Raw genomic sequence first — 14208 nt, forward strand, 5'->3', positions numbered from 1 at the left:
GCCTACCTCAGACAAAAGTGCAATCATCATGTTTCAGATAATTATTCTTTTCACAAACATTTCAATTTGCTACTTACCTTTCAGTGATTTTATTAGTTTAATGATGTAGTTGTAGGTACAGTTACTTTATGCCAGTATTTATGTTGTTGTGAATTGCATTTATTTTATTTTGTACTGATAATTTTCTATTTTTTTCACTTCCATATGTAATTTTCTGTTGAAATGATTTCATATTTTGCTCATCTTGTGAATATACAGGTACTGATACATACAGTGCTGTGAGTTGGCAGGGTTTGTTTTCAATTATGTAATTATTTCTTGTTTTTATCCATATTCTCTTCTGTCCTGTTCCATTGCTCAATTTCTCCTCTAAATAATGTTGTGTTTTTAAAATGAAATTGTGCATATTTGTTGCAAGGTACTTGACAGTAGGTAGAGTGCTCTGGTTAATTCTTTATTTTTGAGTGGCTAGGAATGTATTGTCATTGAATCATATTTTATGGGGATATTATTTGGTAATGTTAACCTTGTTGTATAGCAGTGGTTATAGTCTCACATCAGTACTACAGTATAACTTTAAATTGCCAGCTTTTTCCAGCTGTGGCTGATAAAAGTATGATAGATATTTTTTGTGCTAGGAAAATTTTGAAAACTATAACATTACTTTTATATACAGCAAAGTTAAACCTATAAGAATGGGGTCTCATGAAAGAGGTGTTCTGTTAAATCTTACAGTCCTTGACAAACTGCCATCTTCCAGTTCAGACCAAATAGATTTGCTAGTATATTAACTTTGCTTCATGTAGTTTAAGTACCGAGATTATCAATTTTTAATACAAAACATGTAGATTATTCAATTTGCAGTTTTTTTTTAATAAAGCATAAGATGTTAAAAGCCAGTCCCTTATGCTTCTCATTATATAATGTAAGACAAAAACATAAAACATTTTATACATTTATGAAAGAAATAAATTTACAGTTATACAAATACAAACCCAGTACCATATATGGAGATACTTGTATATAAAAAATTTCCATAGATGTAAAGTTACCTGGGTGTTACTGTACAATGTTAAATTCTGTTTCAAAAAGTGACAGAAATGTAATTAAAAGTAACTTTTCATACAAACCCACTACTCTTAACATGGCCTACTCCTGCAGACACACAAACAGGCTATGTTAAAAGTAATGAGTTTATGATGAAATAAGTCTATGTAAAATAGGAAAGCCCAAAAAATAATTTCATATTTCAAAAGCAAAATATAACTAGGATGTTTTCAATTACTTCAAGTCAAATCAAGTAGTTTAAAGTTAACTACAGACAAAATCTCAGTTTTTATAGTTCATGTTAAATTGTACATGTATTTCATGGATCCTCATTAATCATATTAACAAATAATATTATATATGCTTATCAAGATTCTACATCCCACACAATATCATCACGTCCATGGAGTACATGTTGCTTTACAATATTTCTAAGATTTCTTGAAGATTGCTGCTCTAACTCAAACGCTTTCTTTAATAACTGGTAATCTTTTAGCAGAGCTGCAACTTGATCTTTCAGAGCATACACTGTATCCACTAAGCTCCTGAAATTTAGAGAGAATGCAGTCATTAGTAAGGCTTTTCTATTAACTTAGGTTAATTAGCACAACAATGAACAGTAACTTTCAGCTTTTGTATTGCTAATCAATAGGATGTCTTCCATAAATTATATATACCTATCAAGTGTTGTAGTTGGAAATGTAGACGATTCTGAGAAATTTTGATGACTAATTCTAAAATTGCCAGTCTTAGTTGAATTTGGATAGTCACAAGAGTATGTTTTAATGTTATGCTGCATACTTTACATATTAAGACCGGATCAAGAGGTTGAGATGGAAATGGAGAAATATAAGCTTCACCAATTTTTAGGTGTTTATGAGTACTGTCAGTGAGAGATCTTATTTTATTATTGTTCTTACACAAATACAAACCCCTCGGTCTTTACACACGGGATTAACTTTCAGTGAGATGGAAAACTGGCCAGTAAACTTTTGCAAGGTGGTTGTGGTAATAGTGCGATTCAGTTCTATGTAGTTTACTTTTGGCAAATCAATTATAACTAACTAACTTTTGGCCGCCATCTCATTTGGATGTGCATTTCTTTCCTCCGACCTGCCGTTTGACTTTTCTCTTCTACATTTGAACACAATTGATTTTACGATATACAGTCGTCCCTTGTCTATCACGGGTGTTAAGTTTTAGAACCCCCCGCGATTGGCAAAAATCCGCGAAGTCACGACCTTATATTTATTTTATTATTTACTGTATACGTATATATTTTAAGGTTGTATAATCCCTCCCCACACTCTTATAAACCTTTTCCACAAACCTTTTCCACAGTGTTATAAACACTTCCTATGAACTTAAACACTAGTTTCTATACTCTTGAACCTACGTAATAGTTCGTGGAACAGAGCATCAACATTGATGAAAATTCTCGTGTATGTAGTATGTTACAATGATTTACTAATTTTCGTATACAGTATTAGTGTTAATGTAAACACATTAATATGTTAGTTCACTTACAGAATCCATTTACTATACTGTATTACTATTTTGATCTGTTATCATCGTAATATGCATAAAAAACCAATCATCCCACATTTGTAATGTTTATGTTCTGAGGATGAGCTGACTGAAGCTGCTCTCTACTGCCGAAAGAATTAGGAAAATAATTTTTTAGTTGCTAAAAGAAACAAACTTATTAATGGAATTATTATTTTTAATTTTGTACATAAAAGTTTATGATACAGTAATTCATATGAGAGAGAGAGAGAGAGAGAGAGGAGGAAGGGGGGGGGTTGAACTGGGCTGTTTATGTACATTGGTAAGCTGTTTTGGTATTTTTGTGGGATTTTAATTTAGCATTCTATATATTTTTGTTGTTTACGTTAATACAGGCAGTCCCCGGTTACCAGCGGGGATTCTGTTCCCGACAGTGTGATGATAACTGAAAATCGCCAATAACCAAAAATTGGCGATAATAGCGCCTATCCCTGGTTATTGGCGGTGCCGGTAACCAGGGATCTGTGCCGATAACTGGAGATAGGTGTTGAAAATCTGGTTATTGTTGTCACTAGACAAGCCCCGTACAACCGGATCGCCGATAACCAGGGACTGCCTGTATTAATATTTGAAAATTAGTAAATAATTTTTTTATCATAAAAGGTGTATTTAGTCCTGAAAAAATTTTAGGCTAGAAATGCTTATTTTACCACAAAAATAAAAATAACAAACACCACAAAATCCTGCAACATAGCAAAAAATCTGCGATACAGGATAAATTAAAAAATACGCTATGCAGTGAGACCGTGATAAATGAACCGCGATATGGCGAGGGACGACTGTATTGTTTATATTTTTTGTTTACACTTTGCATATATTGATATGTTAAAACATTTCAACATGTTTTTGGTGTCTCCCTAATAATATATTCACTTATATATTCTTGCTACACAGCCTTATTGACTTGTTTTAGACTGTATAAGTTTTGGAGTCTTTCTCCTTAATCATTTTACTTACTTTTTTTATTGCCTTTTCGTATTTACATAAACCCAACACCTACTCCTTGGTGTTTGTTTTGTGTATTCTGTTTTCTTTTACTATCATCTAACTTTGGCGAGTTGGAGGGATATGCAACTCTCGACTGCCAACTGTTCTATTTTAATAAATCTTCTCAACCTCGTTTTTAAGAACTTCCCTCTTCAACATTCTATTTCTCCTTGTTCTGGAATGCTTTTTCATGAACAAACAATTTTTGAGACAAAACGGATTTTTCGTTTTTCCAGGTGAGGGTTTTGTATTCAGTCGTACGAGGATTCTTCTTGCCTGAACCTAGCAAGTTTTCCCCCAACCTCTCCTTTAACACACAGGCTGATGTTGCAAGATCTTTGACAGTGTGTTGGTCCCGACTTGCTCTCCATGATCAGTGGGAGTTCCTTCCTATGGTTCCTGTCTTGTTTCTTGCCCCCTCTGGGGGGGGGTTGTCGAAGGCTTGTTCCCTTCCCCTCTTTCGTTCTATGATGATGATGAGGAAACCCCCCTGAACAGTCTTCATCGTCGTATGCTGTTCCAGCTGTTAGATCCTTTCGAGTTAATAACAACTTTGCTTTTTCTGGGAATAGATAAGATTTCATCCCTTCGTGTCTCTCTTTCTGTCCAAGAAATTCCTTCTGTGGTTGGGTATCTTCCTTAGGAACAGTTCTTGGGTGCCTTGCATCATTGGATTTGCAGCAGAAGTCGTGCCTTCTCCTTTATTGTTTGCGTCTCCCATCAGTACAGCCCTCTCCCAGGTCGTCGTCTTCAGCCAGGAAGGATGCACAACCATGCTCAGCTTAACCCTTTAACGCCGAAGCCCTATTTACAAAAACGTCTCCCGTATGCCGGCGGCATTCGGTGAGTTAGCGCCGAAGCGGAAAAAAAGGTTTTTTCAAAAAATCACAGCACGCTTAGTTTTCAAGATTAAGAGTTCATTTTTGGCTCATTTTTTTGTCATTGCCTGAAGTTTAGTATGCAACCATCAGAAATGAAAAAAATATCATTATCATATATAAATATTGGAATATATGACAGCGAAAAAAAAAACTCGTATATAATTGTATACAAATCGCTCTGTAAGCAAAACGGTTAAAGCTAATGACTTAAATTTTTTTTAGTTGTATTGTACACTAAATTGCGATGATTTTGGTATATAACAAATTTTAAAACGATCAAAGCAACACAGAGAAAATATCACAAAATGATGCATGAATTAAGTAACGTCATGGACGTAAAAGATTTTTTTTTTCAAAAATTCACCATAAATCAAAATATTGTGCTAGAGACTTCCCGTTTGTTGAAAAATGAAGCTAATTGATTGAATATTACTAGACTGTAAGTGTTTTAGCTTACAATTGCAGTTTTCGACCATTTCGGTCGAGTTAAAGTTGACCGAAAGTCGAATTTTTCTATTTATCGTGATTTATATGAAAATATTTCAAAACTGATAAAAGCTACAACCATGAGTTATTTTTGTTGTATTGTAAATGGAATTGCACACATTTTCATATATAAAACTTTATGTAACGACTAATATAAAACGGTGCAAATATTACAACAACGAGACGAAAGAATTTCTGAGATGTTCGGCCGAGTTACACAAGAGACGTAAGGAAAATGTTTTTAAAAAATTCACCATAAATCGAAATATTGTGCTAGAGACTTCCAATTTATTGCAAAATGAAGGTAAACGATTGAATATTACTAGAATGTAAGAGTTTTAGCTTATAATTGCGTTTTTACCATTTCGGTTGAGTTAAAGTTGACTGAAGCTTGAAATTTTGGCAGTTATCGTTTATGATTTATATAAACGAAAATATTTCAAAAAATTGCACTGATAAAAGCTACAACCATGAGTTATTTTCTGTTGTATTCTACATGAAACATTACGACAACATGACGAAAAGAATTTTAGATTGCACACATTTCCATATATAAAACTTTATGTAACAACTAATATAAAATGTAAGTTTTAGCAAACATTACGATTTATATGAAAATATTTCAAAACTGATAAAAGCTACAACCATGAGTTATTTTCGTTGTAAAGAATTTCTGGCGCTAATATAAAACAGAAACATTACGACAACGTAAGGAAAAGTTTTTCAAAAATTCACCATAAATCGAAATATTGTGCTAGAGACTTCCAATTGGTTGCAAAATGAAGGTAAATGATTGAATATTACTAGAATGTAAGAGTTTTAGCTTACAATTGCGTTTTTTTACCATTTCGGTCGAGTCAAAGTTGACCGAAGGTTGAAATTTTGGCAGTTATCGTGATTTATATGAAAATATTTCAAAACTGATAAAAGCTACAACCATGAGTTATTTTCTGTTGTATTGTATATGAAATTGCACACATTTTCATATATAAAACTTTATGTAATGGCTAATATAGAACAGTGCAAAAATTACGACAAAATGACGAAAGAATTTCTGAAATTTTCGGCCGAGTTACCGCACGGGAGTAAGAAAAAAGTTTTTTTCAAAAATGCACCATAAATCGAAATATTGTGCTAGAGACTTCCAATTTGTTGCAAAATGAAGGTACATGATTGAATATTACTAGAATGTAAGAGTTTTAGCTTACAATTGCGTTTTTCGACCATTTCGGTCGAGTCAAAGTTGACCAAAGGTTGAAATTTTTTGTAGTCGACGTTTGCTACGTTCACTCGGCATTCAACAGACAATTTTAGTCGACGTTTGCTATGTCCAACAGGCGTTTAAGGGTTAACATGTCTGTGCAACATGACACGTCCGTGTCTTGCTTCGAAGGAATACCACGTTCCTCCTCCTCTTGGGAGTGAGTTCTTCGTAGTTGCAAGAGCTACTTCACCACCCCTACACGTTCTGGCACGGAAGCAGTGCCAGGGTTTCTTCATCGTTGGATTTGCAGTAGAAGTAGAGCCTTCTTCTTGTCTTCTGTCAGGGGAGGCTGTGCAGGCTTCTATATTTGCCTTCTCTTCCCCAGCAGTTCTTTCGGGAACAGTGCCAGGTTGCCGTGTTCAATGCCTGTTGGTGTAACAGACATACATGTACGTGCAATGACACGTTTGTGTCTGTTTGGAAGGATTATACTTTTGTGCAACAAATCATGTCTGTGTTGGCAACAATGTCACTGCAGTTTCCAAATGCCCATTGAACTACGTTCTCGAAGGATAAATATACATATGTACAACGATCACGTCTGTGTCTGCTTCAAAGGAATTATACGTACGTGCAGCATGATGCATCTGTGTCAGTTTGGAAGGAATATACATACATACAACATGACGCATCTGTGTCTGCTTGGAAGGATTAATACGTACATGCATCGTGACATATCTGTGTCTGCTATACTTATGAACAGCGTGACATGTTCACGTCTGCCTGGAAGGAATAACACAATGTAAACTCGGCAAGAAAAGTGAGGATACAGTTTTTTAAAATCTTCGGACATATATTGCTAAATAATGAGACATCTGGCAACTTTAAAAAGGGGAGGCGCTTCAGTCTTATTGTGTGTTTTTTGCTTGACCTCCTTTCAATCATATTCTATGGTTCTGAAATCATTGATAATTAAATGCAGTAGTAAGCTTTACAGTATTCGTTCAAGTTGTAATTTGCAGCGACAGTTCTGAGCAAAATAAACATTTTTCCACATAACCTATGAAGTAACCTTGCACATATGAATTTATGACACCACAATGAACGGAATGCTTGCATAATCGGAAATGTGATCTTCCATAATGAAATCAAGTGTGTGTGTGTGTGTGTCAGTTGCTGTTGTGTAAGCCTAGGCCTATATGTAGAGCTACTCATTTCATCATTTTTTTCTTTTAGAGATTGAGCGATACTATATTTGTACAGTATGTTTTAGCAATGGAGAGAGAGAGAGAGACTAAGGCAACGTTAAGAAACATCCAGTTACTTGTGTTTTCCCGCCGAAGTTATCACGGTACTCTGCACATCATAAAGAACGCTCTTGCGGATTTAAATAGATTCGGTCAACCTGCCCTAGCTGTCACAACATTTACTGCCATTAATTCCAGCTGACCTTTAACACCGTGAAATACAAATATGAATCTGTAAAAATTAAAGAAATTATTATTACCTCGTATGATGATGCAATAATAAGCCTGTTCATAACGGTAAACGAGTAAATATTGCCGTTCTGATAAACAGCACTACACCGAGATATCTACTCACTACCTTTTAGATCTCTATGAACGAAGTCATCTGAGAAATTCTGATTACTTCGGACATGCATGGTGTTTTCAAGTATCTGAACGTTTTTGTTTTGCAGATTTAACATATATGATATAATTTGCATTGTATTTTCATATTCTAGAGTAAATTTACCGAGATTATGTGTTTTCTGTAAGAAAAAAATTAAAATTCGATGAACGAAATCTAAAGAAAACTGTATCTTCACTTTTCTTGCCGAGTGTACATGCAACTTGACCGATAACAACCCTCCTTGGTTGTTTTTGTGGATATCATATTCTTATTCTGTTCTCCCCTGTCTATGGATGTAGGCTTGGAACCTCTCCTACGTAGAGGGTCGCTCTTTAAGGAAAGAGAATGCAGCCGCATGATTTACGTGTCCAAAGACCAGGGATAGGCAAATGTAAGATGTGTCAATATACACTGTTGATCGTTTTGGTCTATACATTGTTTAATATGGCATGTCCATGACATACTGATGAAGTTACAGTACGCAGATTGTCTCTTAACCCTTAAACGCCGACAGGACGTATCATACGTCGACTAAAATTGTCTGTTGGGTGCCGAGTGGACGTACTGTACATCGACGACAAAAAATTTCAACCTTCTGTCAACTTTGACTCGACCAAAATGGTCGAAAAACGCAATTGTAAGCTAAAACTCTTACATTCTAGTAATATTCAATCATTTACCTTCATTTTGCAACAAATTGGAAGTCTCTAGCACAATATTTCGATTTATGGTGAATTTTTGAAAAAAACTTTTTCCTTGCGTCCGCGCCAGAAATTCTTTCATCACGTTGTCGTAATGTTTGCACCGTTTTATATTAGTCGTTACATAAAGTTTTATATATGGAAATGTGCGCAATTTCATGTAAAATACAACAGAAAATAACTCATGGTTGTAGCTTTTATCAGTTTTGAAATATTTTCTTATAAATCATGATAACTGCCAAAATTTCAACCTTCGGTCAACTTTAACTCGACCGAAATGGTAAAAAAACGCAATAATAAGCTAAAACTCTTACATTCTAGTAATATTTAATCATGTACCTTCATTTTTCAACAAACTGGAAGTCTCTAGCACAATATTTCGATTTATGGTGAATTTCTGAAAAAAAAACTTTTTCCTTACTTCTGCGTGCAGTAACTCGGCCGAACATCTCAGAAATTCTTTCGTCACATTGTCGTAATGTTTGCATCGTTTTACATTAGTCGTTACATAAACTTTTATATATGAAAATGTGCGCAATTTCATGTAGAATACAGCAGAAAATAACTCATGGTTGTAGCTTTAATCAGTTTTGAAATATTTTCACATAAATCACGACAACTGCCAAAATTTCAACCTTCGGTCAACTTTAACTCGACCGAAATGGTCGAAAAATGCAATTGTAAGCTAAAACTCTTACATTCTAGTAATATTCAATCATTTACCTTAATTTTGCAATAAATTGGAAGTCTCTTATCACAATATTTCAATTTATGGTGAATTTTTGAAAAAAACATTTTCCTTACGTCCACATGGTAACTCGGCCGAACATCTCAGAAATTCTTTCGTCACGTTGTCGTAATGTTTGCACCGTTTTATATTAGTCGTTACATAAACTTTTATATATGAAAATGTGCGCAATTTCATGTAGAATAAAACAGAAAATAACTCATGGTTGTAGCTTTTATCAGTTTTGAAATATTTTCATATAAATCACGATAAATAGAAAAAATTCGACCTTCGGTCAACTTTAACTCGACCGAAATGGTCGAAAACTGCAATTGTAAGCTAAAACACTTACAGTCTAGTAATATTCAATCAATTAGCTTCATTTTTCAACAAACGAGAAGTCTCTAGCACAATACTTCGATTTATGGTGAGTTTTTGAAAAAAACATTTTTTTACGTCCGCACATTATGAATTCATGTATCATTTTGTGATAATATTTTCTCTGTGTTGCTTTGATCGTTTTACAATTTGTTATATACCAAAATCATCGCAATTTAGTGTACAATACAAAGAAAAAAAATAACCCGTAAGCTTTAACCGTTTTGCTCACAGCACGATTTGTATAAAATTATATATGAAAATTTTTTTTTGTGCTGTCATATATTTCAATATTTATATATGATAATGATATTTTTTCATTTCTGATGGTTGCATGCTAAACTTCAGGCAATGATAAAGAAAAGGAGACAAAAATTAACTCTTAATCTTAAAAACTAAGCGTGCTGTGATTTTTTGAAAAAAACTTTTTTTCCGCTTCGGCGCTAACTCCCGAACGCCGCCGGCATACGGGAGACGTTTTTGTAAATAGAGGCTCGGCGTTAGAGGGTTAACGAAAGGCTCCTTTTCCGAGAGTCAAGAGGAAGAGCCTAGCATGTTGCTTCTTTCTGGTATGTTTCTGGATTGGTATCGTTACCAATGTAGTTTTGACTACAGTGGGATCGTTCTTCCCGGAACGCAGTCGCTCTTCTAGAATGGTCTTCCCTTCTTTTCACGTACAAGTGATGGGGGGGTGGAAGTTGCCTCACAGGATGGTGTGTCCAGGATCGAACCACTGACCACCCTCACGTGAAGGTTTGGAAAGAGAATGGGATGGCCTATGGCCATACCACAATGAAGCACCAATTCTTGTCTGGTCGTTGGGCGAAGAGGATTGATAGCACTTGTGTGGACATCTAGAAAGGTGACAACCCACGTTCGAGTGCAACAACGGCATGTCTCTGCAATGCATTTTACTTACATGTACAGGCAGTCCCTGGTTATTGGCAGGCTCGGTTTTATGGCACTTGTCTAGTGATGAAAATCATATGCACCAATTTCCACTTATCGACGGCCAGTAATCAGGTACTGGCACTGATACATACCTAATAGAGGCACCAATCTCAAGTTATCAGCACTGATAAGTGCCGAAAATCGCTGATTTTCGCTTACCGGCAATTTTTGCTTATTGTCATGCTGCTGGAACGGAACCCCACCAATAACCGGGGACTGCCTGTATTAGCTTGATCATTTACATAACATCTACATATGAGCGAACGGAATTGTTCTACCAACTTTTACGACCTTCATAACGTAAATTGACGGGAGTCACATTCATAGGTAGCTGTCAGCCCGTTTTCAGCAAATGTCCACATCGTCGAATGAACGGACAACGCATTCGAACGGATGGATTGTTCTTCCAGATGTTTATGACATGTTACAACCTTCACCGATAGTATCCAACGTCCATTTCAATAATGTCTACAATTGAACGAATGAGTTCGTTCTATCAGACTCCGCAGTTGCACTATGAATTAATTGTTAGGAGAGGGTGGAAAGTAAAATGGAAGAAAGAGAATATGAAAGGAGGTACAATAAAAGAAACGAAAGGGGCTGCAGCTAGGGGCCAAAAGCACGCTGCAAAGAACCTTAAGTAATTCCTACGGTGCACCACACGATGTGCACTGACGGCGCTACCCCCCTATGGGGTTCGACATTTTACAGGTAGGAAGAGATCTCTGTTTCATTGTTCCCATTCGTACCTTGAATCTTGATTACTCCTATCCTGAGCCAAGGTAGTTACAGTTTGTCAGCGCAGGTTTCTTCGGGTTATTATTTGTTTTCAACTAAAGATTGGTTTTGTTTACAGTGAAGTTCTATAAAACCGTACTGCCCTACACTTCCAAAACAGGAGTCAATTAATACCGATTGTGCAAGGTTTTTTCCGTGTGATCGGAATTATTTTCTAGCCCCATAGATCTACAGATTAGGCCTACTCCTCAGTACAAGAGCCTCAGTATCCTCTTCTGCAGGTACTCTTCTTAGCACAAGGATGAAGCAGAATTCTTGAAGATGGAAAGAGGGGTTTTGCTCTATGACAAGGTCTCCCCTTTCCTTCCCATCCTCTCAAGAGGTGAGACAGGACTTAGCTTAATGGTTAGACGACAAATATCTCCTTGGAGTGTTGTTACACACACTTCCCCTCCGGAGATATTTTGTGCCCCAAGGCATCAACCAAACGGCAGTCACCTACACTTCAAGAGGTTAGGTTGGGTTACATTCGGTTGGGTACTTAACCTAACTTAGCTTAGCATAACCTTACCAAACCTGCACTTCAATAAATTGAATCTTCTTAGCTCTCCAAGTCTCAGGATCCGAGGATAGGCGTTCTGTAGTGGTGTTAAGTAACAGTACCATGGTAGTTTCTTAGTCAACAAGAGGAAGGGGCGGGGGGTCAGTGTCCTAACATCTCCTTAATTGACGGTGCGGGTGCACAGGTTTGCAGTAGCACACTCAGCACAGCAGTCAACCAGACACATTCCAGGATGACGGATGAATGACAGACAAGTTCGGTCACTAGAGTCGGTGTTAGCTACAACTGGTTTTGACACCTTAGCGTTTCGAAGAATGGTTTCATCTAGGAAGACAGTCAGTTTAGACCTCGATGTTTTGAAGAACTGTTCGATCTAGGAAGACAGTCAGGTTAGTCCTTCGTTCTCGACACACCGAAGCTGTTACTATTTGGCTGTCTTTACAGACCGTGGGCATATCAGCCATTGTCCATACCATGTTGAAATTATCACTTCTCGTCCGGTCAGCAAAGTTTAGCAACAACTGGGTCTGGTCATTACTCGGATAGGTGACCTCCTGGGAACACCGGATGCTGTTGACGTCTAGGAGATGTCTTTCTCATCCATGGTTAGAAACCTCCTGGGAACACCGGGTGCGGTTGACATCTAGAAGACATCTTTGTATCTTTGTATCCATGGTTAGAAACGTTGGGGCTTGTCACTACTTGGATAAGTGACCTCTTAGGAACTTCAGATGCTGTTGGCATCTAGGAGACATATTTCATATCCATGATTCAAGTCTTGGGCTTACAACTTTCTGTTGTTCTGCCTGATTCATCAGATCAACAATGTATGAGCACTCAGTTTTTAAGGACCTTAAAGGCTTCCAAGTTCCCAAAGGCTTTTTGCATTACCACTTCGGACTTCACCTCACCTCCAAACTAAGTGTCGACAATTTGTTTTTGTTTCCAGCTCAGCCAATAAGTGGTGTCTAGGAGCTCCATTTCTTTTGACTGCACACTCCTCTGAGGAGTGGAAGAAGTGGGAGTTGTAAGCAGTAGCTGCTGATGCAATTACCTGTTGATCGACAACCCGAGAGGGAGAGAATATTATGTGGATCTTAAGATAGTTTCAAAAGTCTCTGGGTCAAAATAGGCACTCCATTGATAGCAACTGCACCAAGGTAGTGCCATGAAGACACTATCCTCCTCCAGAGATTTTTCATTCTTCGAAACATTGACCAGGGCAGCAGTCTCCTACACTTCCTTTCTTGGAACTTAAGCACAATTCTTTTTAGACTTTCAAGAGTCTCAAGATCCAAAGATAGACACTCCTCGGGGTGATAGTGCAATTATACCAAAGTAGTGCCATGGTCAACATAGGGCCTAGTATCCTTTTGTCTACTCTACTGCAGTGCAGGTACACGAGTAGACCGTAGAACATTCAGTACAGTGGCCAACCAGACACATCCCAAGCAAGATGGATGTAAATTACAAACAGTTCAACTGATAAAGTCAGGAGATAAGGACAGTTGATATTGGCACCTTGACTTCCAGAAATTTGTTTAACCTCTGAAAAAGTTTGATCATAGTCCTTTTCTCAACTTACTGAAGTTGGCGCTGTTCTGCGCTGTCTTCTCGCACCCTTGAACAAGCAAGACATCTTTGGTATCCATTTACATCTGGAAGCTTACTCTTTTTGCCATTGTACACATTTCGAAGATGATCAGTGAGATTGATCACTCACTTCTATGATCCCGCGGTTCCAATGACAGTATGACGTCTATGTTGCCCTCCTTAAAGACTAGACCTTCAGCCCAAAGCCAACGACTCGTTCATTAGCTTCAAGTTGGCTGAGAAACAGTGTCCAAATTGTCATCTCTCTTGACTAGTGAGATGATCAAATGAGTGTACCCCGCAACTTCCTGGTAGACATCAGTACATTTTGGGCCAGATCTTTTGAGTCCAGGGGCATTGGTCTGTACATCGCATCCAGGAAGAACTTGTTGGTCGAGTAATAGGATGGAATGTAATCGTGCAAATCACATTCATTTCCTTTTACCCTAGGACGTTGCTCATAGGTCCTTGGACACTTTCTCCTGGGGTCCTAGTGAATGCTCAACAAGTCATGTAGTTCACCCAGTTTTGAGGGACAGGTTGCATCTCACCTAAGGTGTGCAGCTGCAAGGGGAAGGTGTGTGTGTGGGACTGGTTTCCTGTCTTTCTTCTTCTTCCAGTGGGCAGAGGAACAGTGTGTGCATGCAAGTGATCTAGATGAGAGTATCTTATCTATAATCTAGCTCCATTTGGATTAGTAGAGACAAATCATTCCTTCTCTCTAGCAAGGGGAGAGAGGGACTGACTATGAACAA

At 37.2% G+C, this 14208-nt stretch overlaps 1 protein-coding gene across 9 annotated transcripts in view; it reads right to left on the reverse strand.

Moving 5' to 3' along the window:
- Window positions 1-942: 942 nt before the first annotated feature.
- RtGEF (Rho-type guanine nucleotide exchange factor) overlaps window positions 943-14208 on the reverse strand; it is a 318924-nt gene continuing 305658 nt past the window's right edge. For all 9 annotated transcript variants that reach the window (XR_010854520.1, XR_010854516.1, XR_010854518.1 and 6 more), the window contains one exon: window positions 943-1592. Coding sequence is in view for 3 of the 9 variants with exons in the window: in XM_067111541.1 (XP_066967642.1) it covers window positions 1415-1592 (178 nt within the window). In the remaining 6 variants the exon portion in view is untranslated. The remainder of the gene's footprint in view (window positions 1593-14208) is intronic.

Source organism: Macrobrachium rosenbergii, chromosome 11 (assembly GCF_040412425.1).
Source record: "Macrobrachium rosenbergii isolate ZJJX-2024 chromosome 11, ASM4041242v1, whole genome shotgun sequence".
In the NCBI taxonomy this organism is placed as follows: Eukaryota; Metazoa; Arthropoda; class Malacostraca; order Decapoda; family Palaemonidae; genus Macrobrachium; species Macrobrachium rosenbergii.